Source organism: Oncorhynchus mykiss, chromosome 16, assembly GCF_013265735.2.
Source record: "Oncorhynchus mykiss isolate Arlee chromosome 16, USDA_OmykA_1.1, whole genome shotgun sequence".
Taxonomy (NCBI): domain Eukaryota; kingdom Metazoa; phylum Chordata; class Actinopteri; order Salmoniformes; family Salmonidae; genus Oncorhynchus; species Oncorhynchus mykiss.
Genome location: NC_048580.1, coordinates 49811734 through 49829747, shown reverse-complemented (window position 1 = coordinate 49829747; position 18014 = coordinate 49811734). Strand labels below are relative to the sequence as shown.

Below are 18014 nucleotides of genomic sequence, written 5' to 3'. Positions count from 1 at the left end.
GATTTGTAAGGCTGTAATCGCTGCCAAAGCTGCTTCAACAAAGTACTGAGTAAAGGGTCTGAATACTTATGTAAATGTGATATATCATTTTTATTTTATTTTATACATTTGCAAACATTTCTTAAAAACCTCTTTTTGCTTTGTCATTATGGGTTATTGAGTTTTTCACCTTTATTTACCAGGGAGGCTAGTTGAGAACAAGTTCTCATTTACAACTGCGACCTGGCCAAGATAAAGCGTAGCAATTCGACACATACAACAACACAGAGTTACACATGGAATAAACAAAACATACAGTCAATAATACAGTAGAACAAAAGAAAACAAAAAGTCTATATACAGTGAGTGCAAATGAGGTATGATAAGGGAGTTAAGGCAATAAATAGGCCATGGTGACGAAGTAATTAAAATATAGCAATTAAAAACTGGAATGGTAGATCGGCAGAAGATGAATGTGCAGGTAGAGATACTGGGGTGCAAAGATTGATGAGGGAAAAAAAACAATTTATTCCAATTTAAAACAAGGCTGTAACGTAAAAAAGTTTGGAAAAAGTCAAGGGGTCTGAACATTTTCAGAATGCACTGTATCTAGCCAATCAAATGACATGAATTAATCAATTAAGTGCTAAAGAGGAGAGAAACAACCAGATCCTGCAACTCCCACACTGAGAGCCAACAGTGTACAGATTATGAATATACCGGTAATATTATTTAAACCGATAGGTTATTGAATAAAATATGACATGTCAAGGCAAATGTTTCAAATTTCCTTTTCAACAATAGTATGGGCCGCTATATAACAAACAACCACCTAACGTCCATGTCCTCTCTCTGCTCTCTGCTCTAGGCCTACAGTCACTCCTGCTTCAGCCTTAGCAGTTTCTGTTGACTATTCATTAAGCCAGGCTCACGCTGAGCAGGAGAGGCTGACAGGCTAGTCTCTGGTCTGCTCTCAGTGGTGGGCTCCTCTCCCTACCATGCTCAGCCAAGAGGAATCAACTTGGGACAGATGTCCCTCTGATGGGAAGGGTACGCATGATAAGCTGCTCTGAATGGCACACTTCCTCTCCACTCCCTATTTTATGAGTGGGTATAATATATGTTAGATGTTTAGATGAGCCTGTAACTGCACTACAAAAAAATATGCTTTGCAGTTGTATAGAAGCTTTTTGAGGGCCATATATGAAGCAAACCATTTAACTATTTTTGGTTCTATATACCAACATTTCTCCTAGCAGTGGGTAATGCAGGGAAGCCCTGTTGACCAAAAGGTTCCAGTAGCATAAAGTACCATTTATATTAGATTTTTTGTCATTTAGCAGACACTCTTATACAGAGCAACTTACAGGAGCGTTTAGGGTTAAGTGCCTTGCTCAAGAGCACATCAACAGATGTTTCACTTAGTAGGCTCAGGGATTCGAACCAGCAACGTTTCGTTTACTGGCCCACGCTCTTAACCACTAGGCTTCAGACCTGCATTGAATTGGACAGGGCACTTATTGCAGGCCTCCTGATACAACCTCCTTACCATTTCTCACTCTCTCTTTCTCTCCATTTCCTTTTCCTTTCTCTTCAAACGCAGCCCATTACAAACTGTAGGGTCATGCTGCAGTCATGCAATGTGTTTTCTCTCTGTTTATTCAGTTCTGATGGCTCTTGTGGAGTATAAGCGCCTCAAAGTGAACCCCTTTTTTCCTTGTCATTTCCCTTTCATGTCCTTATGTCTCTGGCCAAACATATCCCCAGAGCACTTTGGAGAAGAAAATATGTGCCTTTTGACTGGCAATACAGAGTCACAGTCTCTGTCCCTTTCATGCCAGTGTCTCTGGAAGTCACCAATTCTCCCTGGCTCTCCCCACAGAGAACAAACCATATTTCCTCTATATTTCCTCCAGCCTTGATCATAAGACGACTGGATGGAGGGATCCTTCTGGGCTCTGGTTGGAAGAGTGGGCAAGCTTATCTCACATTAGACACATGACTGCTGTGGTGGCTATCGCAGACCTCCTGGAGAGGACTTGGCAGGGCTCATATGTTGGCAGTCAGCGTGAATAGTGGAGTCATGCTGATTTGCTTTAGTGGAGTCGAACTGAGATTTGCTTCTCCAAATAGCTTGCATGCCCCCATGGGTGTCCCGAAACGAACCAATGAAGACAGCAGCTTGAGTAAATGTTTGAAGTATAATACCTCTTTGTTTTTAAGGACAGGCCACGTAAAAAAAAATGTTGTCCTTGAAAACAAAGAGTTATTCCACTTTTTCTCAGTATTAGGTGTGAAGTGATCAGTTAATAACAGACATATGTACTGAGTTAGAAACTTCGCCACGGGAACTACTTGATGACTAATATGGATTGACATCAGTGTCACATCACTGATGGGCACCAACAAATTATTACTCCCATTATCAGCATTACACAACATTCAAGGGCTTGGAGAAAACAACTTTGTTTACCAGTTATGATTATACTTTTTTGTTATTGTAATCAGGCAGATTAATTGGATTATTTTGTAAACATGAGATGGATTTTGGTCACACCAGTAAAAACACATGTATGTTACTGCTTTTCAATAGGCTTACAGTATGTTGCTACTGAATGCATGTGGGCTAGTTTGCAGTATTATTCAATCGGGTAGCCTACACAGTGTGTTGAAAAACAATGTTATCAGTGTGGAAATACAGCGTTAACTAGCCATCATGATCCCGTCCACCATATCAGAGGCCTGGCTCAATTAGATGGCTGGCCTGGGGCCATGTTGAGACAGGGACATCCATTATACCGTTTCTCTTTCTCGCCAGTGACCAGCCCTAATTATGCTGCTGTGGAGCGGCTGGTTCACACACAGTGGGTGAATGGAGACCCAGCAGCACTGTTCAATCATCTCATTCTGGGAATGGGCTGGCTCAGCCAGAGGGGGTGATGGTAATACACAGGAGACTCACTTTTTCTGTTTCTCTTTGTATTTTTAGTGTGTTCCACGGTATTTTCTTGGTTTTAATGATCTACAAGGCTGTGTTTTACACACTAAGCAAGTGTAGAAAGGTTGGAATAACTGAGAGAAAGTTAGTACGAAAGGCAATTTGACAACAGGGAATTGATATCTGCACGCATGTTATTCACAGGATTGTTTAAAACCCAACCATTAGCTCCTGTCTGGCTTTCATATTCAATGTTTCTGTCTTTTACCTGTCCCTCTAATTGCTGACAGTAATATTTTAAAGGCTACTTGGTATTTCAAAAGGCTAGTGGGCTGGGTAGCTTGCACCTATCAGTAATGTAGAATGGTAAATGACATTTTTCTGTGGTTTTGTATTGCTTGACTGCACACACCTCCTGCTCAGAGCTAATGCTCCCTTCAGCAATGGTTCTGTCTCTATCCAGTTACTTTGCTGTTAGATTGGTGCTTTGGCCAAGGACGGCGGGCCTATTACAATGATATGTTCACAAATATAGCAAATAGAGATGTTGCTAATTAGATCGTCATCTGGCTATCATATACACAATTATGCAATACCATGACATTCAGCCATCTGACTACACTGATGCATTAGTAGTGTTGGTTACAATGATGGATAGTTAATAACAAGTTTTTGTCCCCAGTTAGATGTGATTGAAGTCATCGCTTCAGTTGACGGCATGGAGGATAACATTAAGAAGGGCATTTAGTTAAAAGAGATGATACATTCTACTGCAGATAAATTATTATTAGGACATCGTATTCACAGAGTCACTTTTGATTAGCGGCCAAAGAAATGAGCTTATGTTTTTTATTTTTTATTTTAGGGTGTTACCATATCTGGATGTCTGGGGACTTTTCTGCAGACGGTTGATGTGTTTCGGCCTATCAAATGTGACACTTTTGATAGGCCGTTGTTTTTCTTTTTAATATGGCACGTCAAAGTCATTGCTGCTCTCTCTCTACAGTCATGCTGTCAAAGGCTCCACTGATGTGGCATAGAGAGAGACTGTTGAAAGCCGGTGTTCTCAGAAGTGTTTTATTTTAAATGGATTAAATGGGTGGTATGAGAAAGTGGGACAGGCATATTATATTTATCTGGTGTTCTGTTCTTATGTGAAGGATATTGACTGGTATTCAGCCATAGGTGGCAGGTGGCACCTTAATTGGGGAGGACGGGCTCATAATGGCTGGAACGGAATGAATAGAATGGTATTTAATACCACTTAATATTTTGATTTCACTCTATTCCAGTGATTATTTTGAGCCGTCCTCCACTCACCAGCCTCCTGTGTAGCAGTCATTAAATAGGCTAGCTGATCAAACATGGAGTTCATGGTAAGCTAGGATTGAGCAATAAGAACAACTGTGCAATGGATAAAGTGAGAATCCAGGTTTTCAGTGTACCTTTAATTTATATTGATAAATCATGTTAATTATCAGGTTGCAAACATGTAACAATTTGACAAAATCGCTCCCGATCTTGTGTGTTTACCTTTTGGAAACCGCAAATCACCTTTTGCTATTGTATTAGATAACACAGAATTTTCCAAGTCTTTCCTGTCTATATAGGACTTCCGACTTGCAGTCCACAGTGGGCCGGCCAGCTTGCTTCTGTCAGATTCCCTTTATTTCAGATGAGCGCTAAACATAAGCAGTGAGTTACATCATTCATCAAAGTCACCACAAGTGAAGGGAGATGAAAAAAAGACAGCATGGCTGTTTTGTTAAATCCCTGACTACATGTTCTCAAAAAAGGCCCTGTTTATTTCTTATTTTTGGTGTCAGGTTGCCCCATGAGCATCTCCTTAGGAACGCCTGAGGAGGAGAAGCTGATTTAAGTGGAGGTGAATTTCAGTAGCACTGTCGGGCAATTTCAGTAGCACTGTCGGGCAGACTTCCAGCTCTTCTCCTCTCCTGCTCTCCTATCCTGGCCCTGGCTGGCTCTCTGAGCTATCAGCTCTCCTCTCAGTCTCAGCTGCTGGAGAGAGAGACTCCTGGGTGCATTAGGAGGGCGAGAAGATTAGATACCAAACGCTGATATCTCTCGTAGCGCTGCATCACACCATTTGTATCTGGCCCCAGAGAACTGGCTTGGATGGCTAGCTGGCTGGGGAGATTTAAAGAGGACGAGCAATAATATGCTCTTTTTTGTTTTCTATGTTCCTTTCTTTCTTTTTTACATGAAGATACAAAGGGTTTCAGTGGATTACACACCTTTAACTGGCTGTGTCGGCTGTTGTGTGTGGATGTATTGTGATGAGTGCATTTTGAATCCAGATAGAGGTTCTGGATAGCTACTGTATGCCTTTCCTAGGAAGTACTGTTGTGATTATTGATGGTCCCATCTCTGAGGTGAGGTATTTGCCTCTGAATTCATTGATTGTTGTGGGGAGGCTATTTAATCGCTCTCCTTTGTGACGGATGAAACAGAGTGGAAACAGTGCCATGGAGGAGACACTAGTTGCATACGTCAATGGACTCAAAGGCCCCCTGTCTTACAGGATACTGCTTGCATATTGTTAAGCAGGCAGCTCAGCATGGGGCTCAGTGTTTGTCTGTCATGTGACCTTTCTTTTTTATACAACAGTAATATCACTCATTTGGTACAGTGTTTAACCTAGTTGAATATTTTTCTGTCCTTTTAGCTCAGCCAGAAATTCTATGAAACAGTGACAGAGTATTTAACACATTCTCCCACTGGAGAGTTTTTGCAGTGTTGGTTTTTAAAACATTTAGATATGATGATATTCTTACCAATATCTCCCAAATGCTGTACCAAGAAAAATGCTTTGTATGCACAACAATAACCAATAAACACCCTTCTGTAAATTGCTGAAATGAACAGTCTCATGGAATTATTATGTGATCATTCTGAATGACGCTATGTCTGTTATTTCCACTAGATCATGTTAAACATCCTAGGCCATAATCATTTAGAGCTTTTATGCTTGTTATGGTAACTACTGGTTGTGACCCAAAATCCTGCTTTATTAAGCTCTGTAAAATACATGACACATATTTCATTGTGGTGTTATATACTTTAGGCCTAAATCTCCAATGACTTCAGCTTTGTCCTGAGAACAGAGAGGCTTCACAAGGTACATGTATGATAATGTTTGACAGCTGTTTTTCAGATTGTCACTTTATTGACTTTTTGTAATCAGCTGCATAAATTCGATCTCTGTCTTGTGTCAAAATTGCTCATGGAAAAATTGTACGACTCAAACGAGGGTTAATCATATTTTAATTTCAATTAGCCAAGCTTCCACTGTTCTCCAAAATATTTACAATACCTTTTTCCAGGAAAATGACTAGGCCTAACCATGTAGACTATTCATTACAAACAGAAATATCTACAGAGAATTTCACTTCATAAGAACGAAAGCAAAAGACGAATCATTTCAAAATGGGCTGTATGCATTACATCACAGCATAAACAAACCAACAGCCAGATGACCTTTGGATAGTTAGTCACTGTCTGTTTACTGTGTCTTCAAGAAGCTTACAGGTGTCTTTGAAACATGACCGCTGCTTTTTACAGTATATTAAGCAGGCATCGTAAGAAGAGGCAATTATTTCAGTGGAGTGGATGGAGCTGGCTGGCCTGCCAGTGATAAGTGAGGAATCAAAGGGAGAGGCTATGCTCAGCGACAAGCCTCTCTCTGCCTGGGTCTGTGGGGGCAACTGCAGAGGTTAATGAATCTGCTAGGCCAGCTATCATCTAGGGAGGGAGAGCGCATCATTGCACATCACTCTCATAACTTGTTTTCATGCTATTTTTCGTCCAGGCGTTTAAAGCTGCAGTGACTACATATGTGTTTATAGATACTGAAATTTGAATAGATATTTCTTGTTAAAAGAATCCAGACTAGGCTATAAAAGAAATACACCCCTTTGTGTGTAGAGTGCATTCTCTGTTCTTTGTAAATGTATTTCCATTCCCAGGGCCCTCAAGATGTCCTCTTTTTAAATGTCACTATTCTCCACTATCTCGAGTTCCTCTTAGTTCCTCTTCTTCAAATGTCTCTCTCTCTCTCTCTCTCTCTCTCTCGTTCTCCTCTCTCTCTCTCTCTCTCTCTCTCTCTCTCTCTCTCTCTCTCTCTCTCGTTCTCTCTCTCTCTCTCTCTCTCTCTCTCTCTCACTCGTTCTCCTCTCTCTCTCTCTCGTTCTCCTCTCTCTCTCGTTCTTCTCTCTCTCTCTCTCTCTCTCATTCTCCTCTTTCTCTCTCTCGTTCTCCTCTCTTTCTCTCTCTCTCTCTCATTCTCCTCTCTCTCTCTCTCTGTCTCTCTCTCTGTCTCTCTCTCTCTCTCTCTCTCTCTCTCTCTACTGACACCATCTTCACCCCTGGTGTGTTTTTCTCTCTCCATCGCTCTCTCCCTTTGTGAACGCTCTGGCATCCCACTCACCTTCCCTTCCCCCTGTTCACCCTCTCTTCCCGCATCTACATTCTATTTTCAAAAGTGCCATGTACAATCCTTGAGTATCTGCCTCCAGATCAGTAGAGATGTGTAGTTCATTAGAGCTCCCTCCTGTACTGCATAACACTGACATCTTAAGAGGAGGCTGATGATGACATGATTCATATCACTAGATTGCCTTACAGATACCAGACATGCTGTGCTGTAAGGAACAATATCCTCATACATCATCTCACAGCAGCAGGAGCTCTAAGCGACAGAGGCAGACCCCCAGCATGGATCATAATGGTTTTGAGAGCTGGGGTTTTGGGCTGTAAGGTGGAGGGTGGGGGGTGGGGCTTTACATGTAGCTAACACTGTTAGTGATGAAACATTTTGAAATCTTCAGCCCTGTGGATGATGGCTGGAACAAGAGCTGTACGAATGCTACCACATGGAATTTATTGACCACACATAACAGAGATCACTAATACGCTTCACCATTGTCCTGAGTCCATTGCCCAATGTTATTTACCATTACAATATGAACCGATGAGCTCTGTCTAAAGAACCTCTGATAAACTTAGCTGAAACTTCAGTCACTTTTTACATTCTTTTCTGTGGCAGGTAATATTCTTTGAGCTTTGATTTTGAGCCAAAACAGCAGAGATTGCACCAAATGAGCTCTAGTGAGATCAAGTTGGAGAGATGCCCAAGGCAAGGCTGTGGATGGTAGTGGTGGATTAAATGGAAGACAGTATTGAAGTTTTGGCATCAGTATTCTTGATGCAGGAGTTCATTATTCGAAGCCAGTGTGGCTCCATTGTGCTTAGCCCTTTGTTTCTGGAGTGATTGTACTGCGTTATGTATTTCTCTCTCTCACACACTCTCTCTCTCTCACTCACACACTATCTCTCTTTCTAACTCTCTCTCTCTTTCTATCTCAATCTTTTCTCTTGCTCTCTCTCTCTCTTTCTTGTGTTCCTGCTTTCATTCCCAGTGATTACTGCTGTTCTTCAGAGCTAGCTACATTGTAAGGGGGGGAACTACCAACCTTTGTCTACTGTTGTCTAACCAGTGGTGTAAAGTACTTAAGTAAAAATACTTTTTTAGTGGTATCTGTACTTTACTATTTATATTTTTGACTACATTTACTTCACTACATTCCTAAAGAAAATAAATGTACTTTTTACTCCATACATTTTCCTTGACACCCAAAAGTACTCGTTACATTTTGAATGCTTCACAGGACAGGAAAATGGTCCAATTCACTCACTTATCAAGATAACATCTATGGTCATCCCTACTGCTTCTGACATGGAGGGCTCACTAAACACGAATGCTTCATTTGTAAATTATGTCTGCGTGTTATAGTGTGCCATGTCTATCCATAAATAAACATTTTGAAAAAAAATGGTGCCTTCTGATTTGCTTATTATAAGGAATGTGAAATGATTTATACTTTTACTTTTGATACTTAAGTATATTTTTGCAATTACATTTACTTGAATTTTTCTGGGTGACTTTCACTTTTACTTGAGTAATTTTCTATTAAGGTATCTTTACTCTTACTCAAGTATGATATTTGGGTACCTTTCCCACCACAGTGTTTAACCACCAAAATTAGTGCAGAATGATTTCAAAACTTTCAAACTCAACATTACAGAACAGAAGCATTTATATTCAGAGTTGGACTCCTGTGGTTGCGGTGTTATGAGATATTTAAAAAGTGTGCGAGAGAGGCGAAGACTGTTGCAGTGTAATTTCATGGGGGTGAGAGTGGAACTCTAGATGAGTCACTGCGGTACAGCAACTTCAAGCCCAGAATATGGATCAGAGAAGGAGAATGCAAATGATGTTTATGTTGTGTAATGGCTTGATGTTGTCGGTGCTGTGCAGTGTGACTATCAGACTGCAACTTGGAATAAGGTTTCATTTGGAGGCTTGAGCAGAATTTCTCCTCCTGAGTATAAGCTGCTGCTGTAGATTCCAATAAGCAAGTTACCAGAGTGCTTGCCTCGCTCATATGATCTCAAGAGAATATATGATAGAAATAGTTTATTTCCCATCCCAGCCATACTCAGTCATTTTTATACTGTACAATCAAATATATCTCCATCTCTCTGTTTACAGTACAGTGTGGGCTGCAATCCTCCTTCCTTTTGGCCATTTTCTTCAAGATTCCACAAAGAAATCAATGAGATTCAAGAAAAGGTCTCATGCAGCGAGGATATGTGGTGAATCTCTATTTTTATCTGTCATTAGCTACAGTATATCTTACAAAATAATATGATTTTTTTAGGGAGTCTGGATTAAGACAATAGCATGAAGAAGCACCTCCAGCTAGCTTTTATCAGGGTTTCATTAACTAACTCCACATTTCAAAGGAAAATGATGACAAGAGCTCTCCCAGGCTTTCCAGAGCCTCAAAAGATTCCTTCTTTCTTATCCATTTCTCTGCATTGTGGGTGGGCCTTTGTTCATCTGTCATGTCTGTATTTCTGTTGCAGTTTTGTCAGCATTGATTGTAGTGATTGTCTAAGTCTATTTACACTATTGTGTTATTGTGAAGATAATGATTCCTCCAAACATTTCATATCTAACTTCCAAAGTCCTTTGAGGGCTCTAATTAAGATGTGCAGACAGGGTGCTAGTCATTACACAGGCCATCTTTGAATTAGCATTGTTTCTAAGTCAATGTTGTCATGTAGGCATTAATAAGAGAAATATTGTCAATCATTCCCACATATTTTCCCTCTAAACCCATTTGGCATGATTCATACAGATGGAGGATCTTCATTTTATCAACCTGTTGCAGGAGAACTTTCCTGCAATGCAGGAAATGTAAAACTTGTAGTGTATTTGAGGTTTTAAAAGGTTCTGGTAGTTTCCCTTACGGAAAACGTATGAATCCTACAAAAACGGGCATTCATTATAATTCACATAATAATTCACATTTCCTGTTTCTGCAGGGTTATTTTAAGATCATATGCCTGTACTAGATAACAAATAAACATGATCAACGTCAAAAAACAATACAGAGAGCCTATCCATTTAATGACAGCTTACATCACTGCTTTGAATACAAGAAAGCTGTAGGCTCCACTTCCTACCATAAAGGGGAATCAATACAAAGTGTGTCTTGTGTCTGGCAAATGAAATTCAAAGGGATTTGATCGATTTACAAGGAGATATGACTTGGGGCTTGTAGCTCTCTGGAGCGGGAGACATTGCTTTCTCAGTATGCACAGTTGGCCCAGAGATTTACAGAGGCTATTAAACTCAGGCCTGAGAGCGGTGGAATAAAAACAAAGATAGATCGAAATTTTAGGAAGAGATGGAATTAGTTTATTGTCTCTATGTTCTCTGGTATTCTAGTGGAGATTGAATAAGCCTACCACCTGGGAGCTAGTAATAAGCTGGCAGCAGCACTAGACTTTCAGCACCATGGCCACCTCTCTCTCTATAGCTCAGACAGTGCTGTTCACTCTCTCTCTCATTCTCCAGCCAGTTGATTTTCTCAAGGTTGATGTCATTTTTATGGGTAGTGTTTTCTGGTAAGCACCAATTCTGATCCGACAAATCCCAGTGGTTGTCTAATGTATATAAATGACATTTGCTTTAGGAATAAGTAGTCAGGAATTGCAGCAAAGATCAACTTTTTTTATTATCTAAAACACGTGTCAAACTCATTCCACGGAAGGCCGAGTGACTGCCGGTTTTCGCTCCTCCCTTGTTCTTGATTGATTTATTCAAGTCACTAATTAGTAAAGAACTCCCCTCACCTGGTTGTCTAGGTCTTCATTGAAAGGAAAACCAAAAACCAGCAGACACTAGGCGCTCCATGGAAAGAGTTTGACACCCCTGATCTAAAATGTTTGGTTTTGGTACAATGGTTTGCCATGCTGACTTCATTGTGAATCTTCATTGTGAAGACTTCATCGGTGTGAGCACCACCAATACACCCGTGGGTACGTGAACCTCCGTCGCCATGAACGGGATTAGAAGCAAATTAAAAATGTGTTTAAGGGAGCGTTTAAGAGGATTTGGGCCCAGTTAATAAACGGATGTGCTGGGATCAGAAGAGCTGATGTCTTCATTCTACTGAGGCTAGTTTACCCATGTGAGGGATTTCAGCCTGTGTTATACATGGAGAGGATCCAGCTCAGCCCAGGCAGCTTCCTTGCTCTCCTCCCACCCAGGCAGGTGTCTGGGATGAAGCCCAACTCTAGCTCCGCTTCCATGTGAAATATAGTGGGTAAAATTAAGATATTCTAACCTCAGAATGTGCTAAGCTCTTTTGACGTAGGTTACTGATATCCACGTTTGGACAAGAGTAAACATTCAATGCCAGTTTACATTATGACAGGCTAAACATTATACATTTTTATTAAACTGCATATTCACACTATGTGTTTGTGAACACATGCACATCTAGTGTGAGTGTTGGTTTAGTAAACACTAGTTTTGCATAACCTACTGAGTGTGGATTTATGCTAGAGAGAGATCCACCCAATCCTCTTTAGTTTGCCAGCTCTTCAGCAAGGTGTCACTCCCCAGTTGTGACATTGCTCATCAGAACTACTTTAGAAAATCTGTCAAAGCTGTCTGTTGTATCTCAAACCTTCAGTGCATATTTTAACTGAAAAACAAAAACAGGGGAGCTGTTTTAGCAGTAATGCCTTCTTTAGTAAACTAACAGAGTGGTGGTACATTAATAAAACAAAATGTTACAAACTTTGTATAAGTAGGCTAACTAAAGAGCAAGCCAGGTGAGCACAATGATTGATATTTTTGGTATTTTCTTAGGATCCCCATTAGCTACTGCTAAAGCAGAAACTACTCTTCCTGGGGTCCACACAAAACATGAAACATGACATTAATAGACAAGAACAGCTCAAGGACAGAACTGCAGACATTTAATAACGGCACACATAGCCTACATATCAATACATACACACAACATATCTAGGTTAAATAGGGGAGAAGCATTGTATTGTGAGTTGTTGCTTTATCTGATTTTGAAACCAGGTTTGCTGTTCATTTGAGTAAAATGAAATGGAAGGGAGTTCCATGCAATAATGGCTCTATTATAATACTGTATGCATTCTTGAATTTGTTCTGGATTTGGGGACTGTGAAAAGACCCCTGGTGGCTTGTCTGGTGGGGTAAGTGTGTGTGTCAGAGCTGTGTGTAAGTTCACTATGCAAACTATTTTGAAATTTCAACACATTGTTTCTTATAAAAAGAAGTGATCCAGTAAGTCTCTCCTCAACTCTTAGCCAAGAGAGACTGGCATGCATTGTATTTATATCAGTCCTCTGATTACAATGAAGAGCAAGGCGTGCCGCTCTGTTCTGGGCCAGCTGCAGCTTAACAAGATCTTTCTTTGCAGCACTTGACCACATAACGGGACAATAATCAGGATAAGAGAAAACTAGAGTCTGCAGGACTTGCTGTTTAGAGTGTGGACAGACCTCTCCCCATCTTTACAACCATTGGATCTAAATGTTTTGACCTTGACAGTTTACACTCTAAGGTCACACCAAATAATTTAGTCTCCTTAACCTGTTTAACAGCCACATCATTTATTACCAGATTCAGTTTGTTGTTTGCCCACTTTGCCAATGATGTAATCGTTAAAATAATTGGCAACATCACATGGTTTTGTGATGAATAAGCCAGCTGATTCGATTAAATAATTTGTCTTTCTGCCCATAATCTCATTTAAAGTACTCGAAAGCTTTTTTCCATCATTCTTTATCTAATTGATATTGGCTTCATAATACAGATTCTTCTTATTTTTGTTGAGTTTAGTCACATAATTTCTTAATTTGCAGAAACTCAGCCATTTAGATGTGCAGCCAGAGTTATTAGCCACTCCTTTTGCCCCATCTCTTTCAACCATACAATGTTTTCTATGCCTCATCAATCCATGGAGCCTTAAGAGTTCCAACAGTCAGTTTCTTACCAGGTGCATGTTTATCAATAATTGGAAAAAGCTAATTCATAAAGCAATCAAGTGCAGTGTCTGGATGCTCCTTATTACATCAGACCAACAAATTATACTCATCAAAATGGAAATGTTTCAACTGGTAAATGACAATTTATGATTGTATTCCTCATAGTTGCTTAAAAAAACAAGTATTTCTCGATTGTGTTGTGTTATGTTAAAAAAATAAGATTTATGCATACTATTATTAGGGTTAACTCAATATTCTATTAGAGACTATTTACAATCACAGTGTATTATCATCACTGTAAATCAACTTCAGTAAGAGCAAACACCACCCATATTGTGTTCAGAGAGGACAGAGTCATCGTTTTTAAAGCCAACTGTTAACTTAGCTTTTTTCTCCATACAGCTGTGTTCACAGAGGTCCCCCATGACATCACAGCACAGAGTGGCCAGGACGTGGAGATGGCGTGCTCCTTCCGGGGGGCAGGCCCCTCCTACTCCCTGGAGATCCAGTGGTGGTACATCAGGAACCACAGAGACTGGACAGAGAAACAGCCCTGGACCTCCAATCAGGTATCTAGACTGCTCACTCTGTCACTGCTGAGAGAATGTTGTTGGTGAGGTGTTCTGTGATCAGTGATCAAAGGTTTGAGGCAGAAGATGGAACAAAGTCTTCTTATTCTCCCCATTGCAAACATAAATGCAAATAGCAAGCATAGCATTAGAATACAGAGCACAAACTCCTGACTAAATCCCAATCCTTAGAGTTTGCCATCGAGGCACAGCTATACAAGTCAGAATCAGTACCAACTAATAAAGTACATAGGAATAAACTGAGTGAGGTGAGCAGCAAGGTAATAAACCACACATTAATCACTGCAGTAGGCAGAAATAGCAGCAGGTTCCCAGGTGCCCCGGAGGCACAGGAACAGAAGAGGAGGCTGAGGAACCATCTCATGGGAAAATGCACCTGAGCTGGGTAAAGCAGAGCAGGTTTTCCATGAGGACACACAGAATGTTTTCCAGTCCTCCTGCTGTGTTTTCCAACACTTTTTAATTGGAAAAGGGAGAAATGTAAAGAAACTTCCTCTCACCTCACTCTGATTCATTATTCATGAAGTGTCCCTGAGGACTAGCTGTGTTACACCTTGCTTCCTTCCCTTGCTGGAGCGTAGGGCAGGTGGTGCTACTGACCTAGAATACTGTACAGGCTGTGCTGTAGTGAACCCTCATGTTCTTGATGAATCATGCCTACATGATAATATAGGCACAGGTTGAAATATATAGCATAATTGTTTTGTTTTTCAAATTCATATTACAATTTTGGGGAATACTAAGATTGTGGAGATTGGTGCCTTGGGGGAAACAGAGGTGGGTGGTTCCATGAAAAGAGTGCCTTTTGCGTCCCTTTGATATTTGAAGTAGAAATTGTGGACCAATATGAATTTTAAAAGACTGTTATATTTAATATGTTGCCGTTTAATATAGACTACATGGAGAATTCAATAAATCAAATGTTTTTATATGAATAAAATCTTGCTGAAGTGCTAAATTCAGCATTTTGACATGTCCCTCCGTGACTTCTAGGTAGATTTTACCCCACTAAACCCCAACATTTCAAAAAATGTCATCCCCATTGTAAAGTCATAGTTCTTTTGTTGCTTTAACTAAGTCATTTCTGGAGATGATTATTTAGTGTTTAGTGATTGATTTATGTCTGTCCCTCATTTTAAGTTCAACCCTGTTACATGAACTGAACTCTCGTCTTAATATGGTGAAACTATTCCTTTTAAAATTGTATTTTTTGACCAAGTTACACTTGTCAAAATGCCCCGACCCAGGTTTCACCTCTCAAATCTATTCCTCTTAAATAGAGTGGTGAATCTCCACATCCCGTACGGAATTTTGAGTACAGCTGTAGGTTTTGGATGCAATTTACCTGTAAAGTAGGCATTATTAGGCCCATTATCTATGTTCTGCTCTTTGGTAAAATTACATGTAAGTGGACTCATCATCGATGTAAGGGAGTGGGGAATAAAAAAAAAAATAATACAAGTATTTCTAAAGTTTCTTATTCTTTGAAATCTCTTTCCTACAGGTTGTACCCCAGGACGAGAGGTCAAAGGATGCTACCAAAATAAGTGTGAGTCTTTACTTGCTGCAGTATATGTTATATTTCCTGCCTGTGTGGCTTCTCTTTTGCACTTTTGTATTTGTCTTGTTGGCAATCTAGTGTCCAATAGAGGCCTCATTACCAAAGAAACAACGCAATAATTATTGACATTTATTTGGGGCTGTGGAAGCTGAATGTCAGCTTTTTTTAAAGAATTCAGAATTTATGAGAGTTCCACAGTATACCTTGAATCTTGTAATACATCAAATTTAGTGATACTTAACTTGACATTTTTGCCATCCATTGTGACATTGTGGGAGGATAACCAACCTTCCAATTAATGGCAAAGCATTTCTTAGCCGCTATAAATGCTAGGTTACACAGTTTCTTCTGACAACAGTCTTCAGTATCAACATTTCCAAGCAAACAAAAACGGAGAGAATCTGTTGACATGCTGAGATAAAAGAACATACTCTTTGACAGAATTCAGCCACCCTTCACAAGACCACAACATATGCAAATATGTCCCCTTTTGTGTTTTACACCTCCAGCAGAATTACATTTCTGAGTACATGATATTCAGTTTCACTGGCATATATAGTACGTTCTATATATGGTCTTAAACTGCAGTAATGCAGGCTGCCTGGCAGCCTGACCCTGCTGAGACCCCTGTCACCATCTGACCCTGCTGAGACCCCTGTCATCATCTGATCCTGCTCAGATGAGGCATGACAAAGAATTACCTTGGTGTACATTTATACATTAGTATCCAAGAATAGAATCAATGGTTCAATAATTGAAATGACCATCACTCCCAGATCCCAGACAGTAGCCTACCCATCAACTCAAGATTTCACTGGTTGTTATAATATACTGCAAAATTCACCTGATCTCTGTAGACTGGTCTTCCCTGGCTGTCTGACCCTGCTGGGACACCTGTCACCATCTGATCCTGCAATTCCAAGATGGCGTAGCAGTGCGGAAGTGTTTGTTGTTGTCCCGTGTAAATTGTATGGTTTTTTTTGTCTTTTTTTGTATATATCTCTTTTCCATTTTTAATTTAGATATACCTTCCGGCAACCCGCCTCGCCCAATGTGATACAGATCTGCTATTTTTAGACCTTATAGCTAGAACCTCCATCAGAAGCTAGCCATCAGAAGCTAACCAATTAATTAGCTACTAGCTATTTAGTCATTGTTAGCCACTGCTAGCGGCCTTTACCTTTAGCTCAGACACCAGCAGCTTTTAGCCTGGATAATACCTGCCAGTCTAAACAGCACGATATCAACCCTGAGCAAATTGGACTTATTTTCTCCACTACATTGCCGGATTCCTGCTGTAAGCTCTGGACCATTACTCCGGATCATCGCAGCTAGCTAGCTGCTACCAAGTGGCCCAGCCCCAAAGCTAGCCTTGAGCCAAGTCCATCTCCCAGCCTGCTCAGTGGACCCTATGATCACTCGGCTACACAGCTGATGCCTCCCGGACTCTTCACTAACACGACTAGAAGCCACTACATCACCGGATTCCTGCCGTAAACTCTGGACCTTTGCACCGGGCGCACCGGAGTGGCTATGGTGACTAACGCCCTTGTCCCAAAGCTAGCACCAGTTAGCCTCGAGCCAGGCGCATCTCCCGGCTAGCAAACAAAATTACTCCAGCTATAATACCTCTTTTGCCAATTTGGCCTGGACCCTTAGTCGACACGGAGCCCCGCCGATCCATCATGACTGGTCTGCCAACTTATTTCTGTCCGATGTGCTCTCAACCGGCCTTTGCCAGACGTCGTGATGCCCTTGTCCCGAAGGTAGCACCAGTTAGCCTCGAGCCAGGTACATCCCCTGGCTAGCATAGTAACGACTACCTAACGGCTTCCCTGTTTCATCTATTGCTGTTCACTGGACCCTATGATCACTTGGCTACATAGCGGATGCCTGCTGGACTGTTCATTAATCACGGTACTCCATTTTGTTTATTTTGTTTATCTGTCGGCCCCAGCCTCGAACTCAGACCCTGTGTGTAGTTAACTGACCCTCTGCCAATTCATCGTGATTGCTTTATGCCTTGCTTTATGTCTCTCTCTAATGTCAATATGCCTTGTATACTGCTGTTTAGGGTAGTCATCATATCAGATCCCCTAGTCCCACTCAACATGCCTCAGACAGCTCTTTTGTCCCACCTCCCACACATGCGGGAGCCTCACCTAGCATAACTAGTGCCTCCAGAGATGAAACCTCTCTTATCGTCACTCAATGCCTACGTTTACATCCACTGTACCCGCACCCTACCATACCCATGTCTGTACATTATGCCCTGAATCTATCCTACCACGCCCAGAAATGAACTCCTTTTAATCTCTGTTTCCAACGCACTAGACGTCCAGTTCTGATAGCCTTTAGCCGTACCCTCATCCTACTCCTTCTCTGTTCCTCGGGTAATGTAGAGGTTAACACAGGCCCTGTGTGTCCCCGGGCACTCATTTGTTGACTTCTGTAACCGTAAAAGCCTTGGTTTCATGCATGTTAACATCAGAAGCCTCCTCCCTAAGTTTGTTTTACTCACTGCTTTAGCACACTCCGCCAACCC

The 18014-nt window shown here is 40.9% G+C and overlaps 1 protein-coding gene across 2 annotated transcripts in view; it reads left to right on the top strand.

Moving 5' to 3' along the window:
• LOC110492201 (V-set and transmembrane domain-containing protein 2-like protein) overlaps positions 1-18014 on the top strand; it is a 31183-nt gene that overhangs the window by 3418 nt on the left and 9751 nt on the right. The window contains exons 1-3 of one of the 2 annotated variants that reach the window (XM_036947160.1): positions 11205-11326; positions 13721-13887; positions 15413-15457. In XM_036947160.1, coding sequence (XP_036803055.1) covers positions 11230-11326; positions 13721-13887; positions 15413-15457 — 309 coding nt within the window. In that variant the 5' untranslated portion in view covers positions 11205-11229. Of the gene's footprint in view, positions 1-11204; positions 11327-13720; positions 13888-15412; positions 15458-18014 lie in introns of those variants that run through there. The other variant, XM_021566297.2, reaches the window with a different exon arrangement.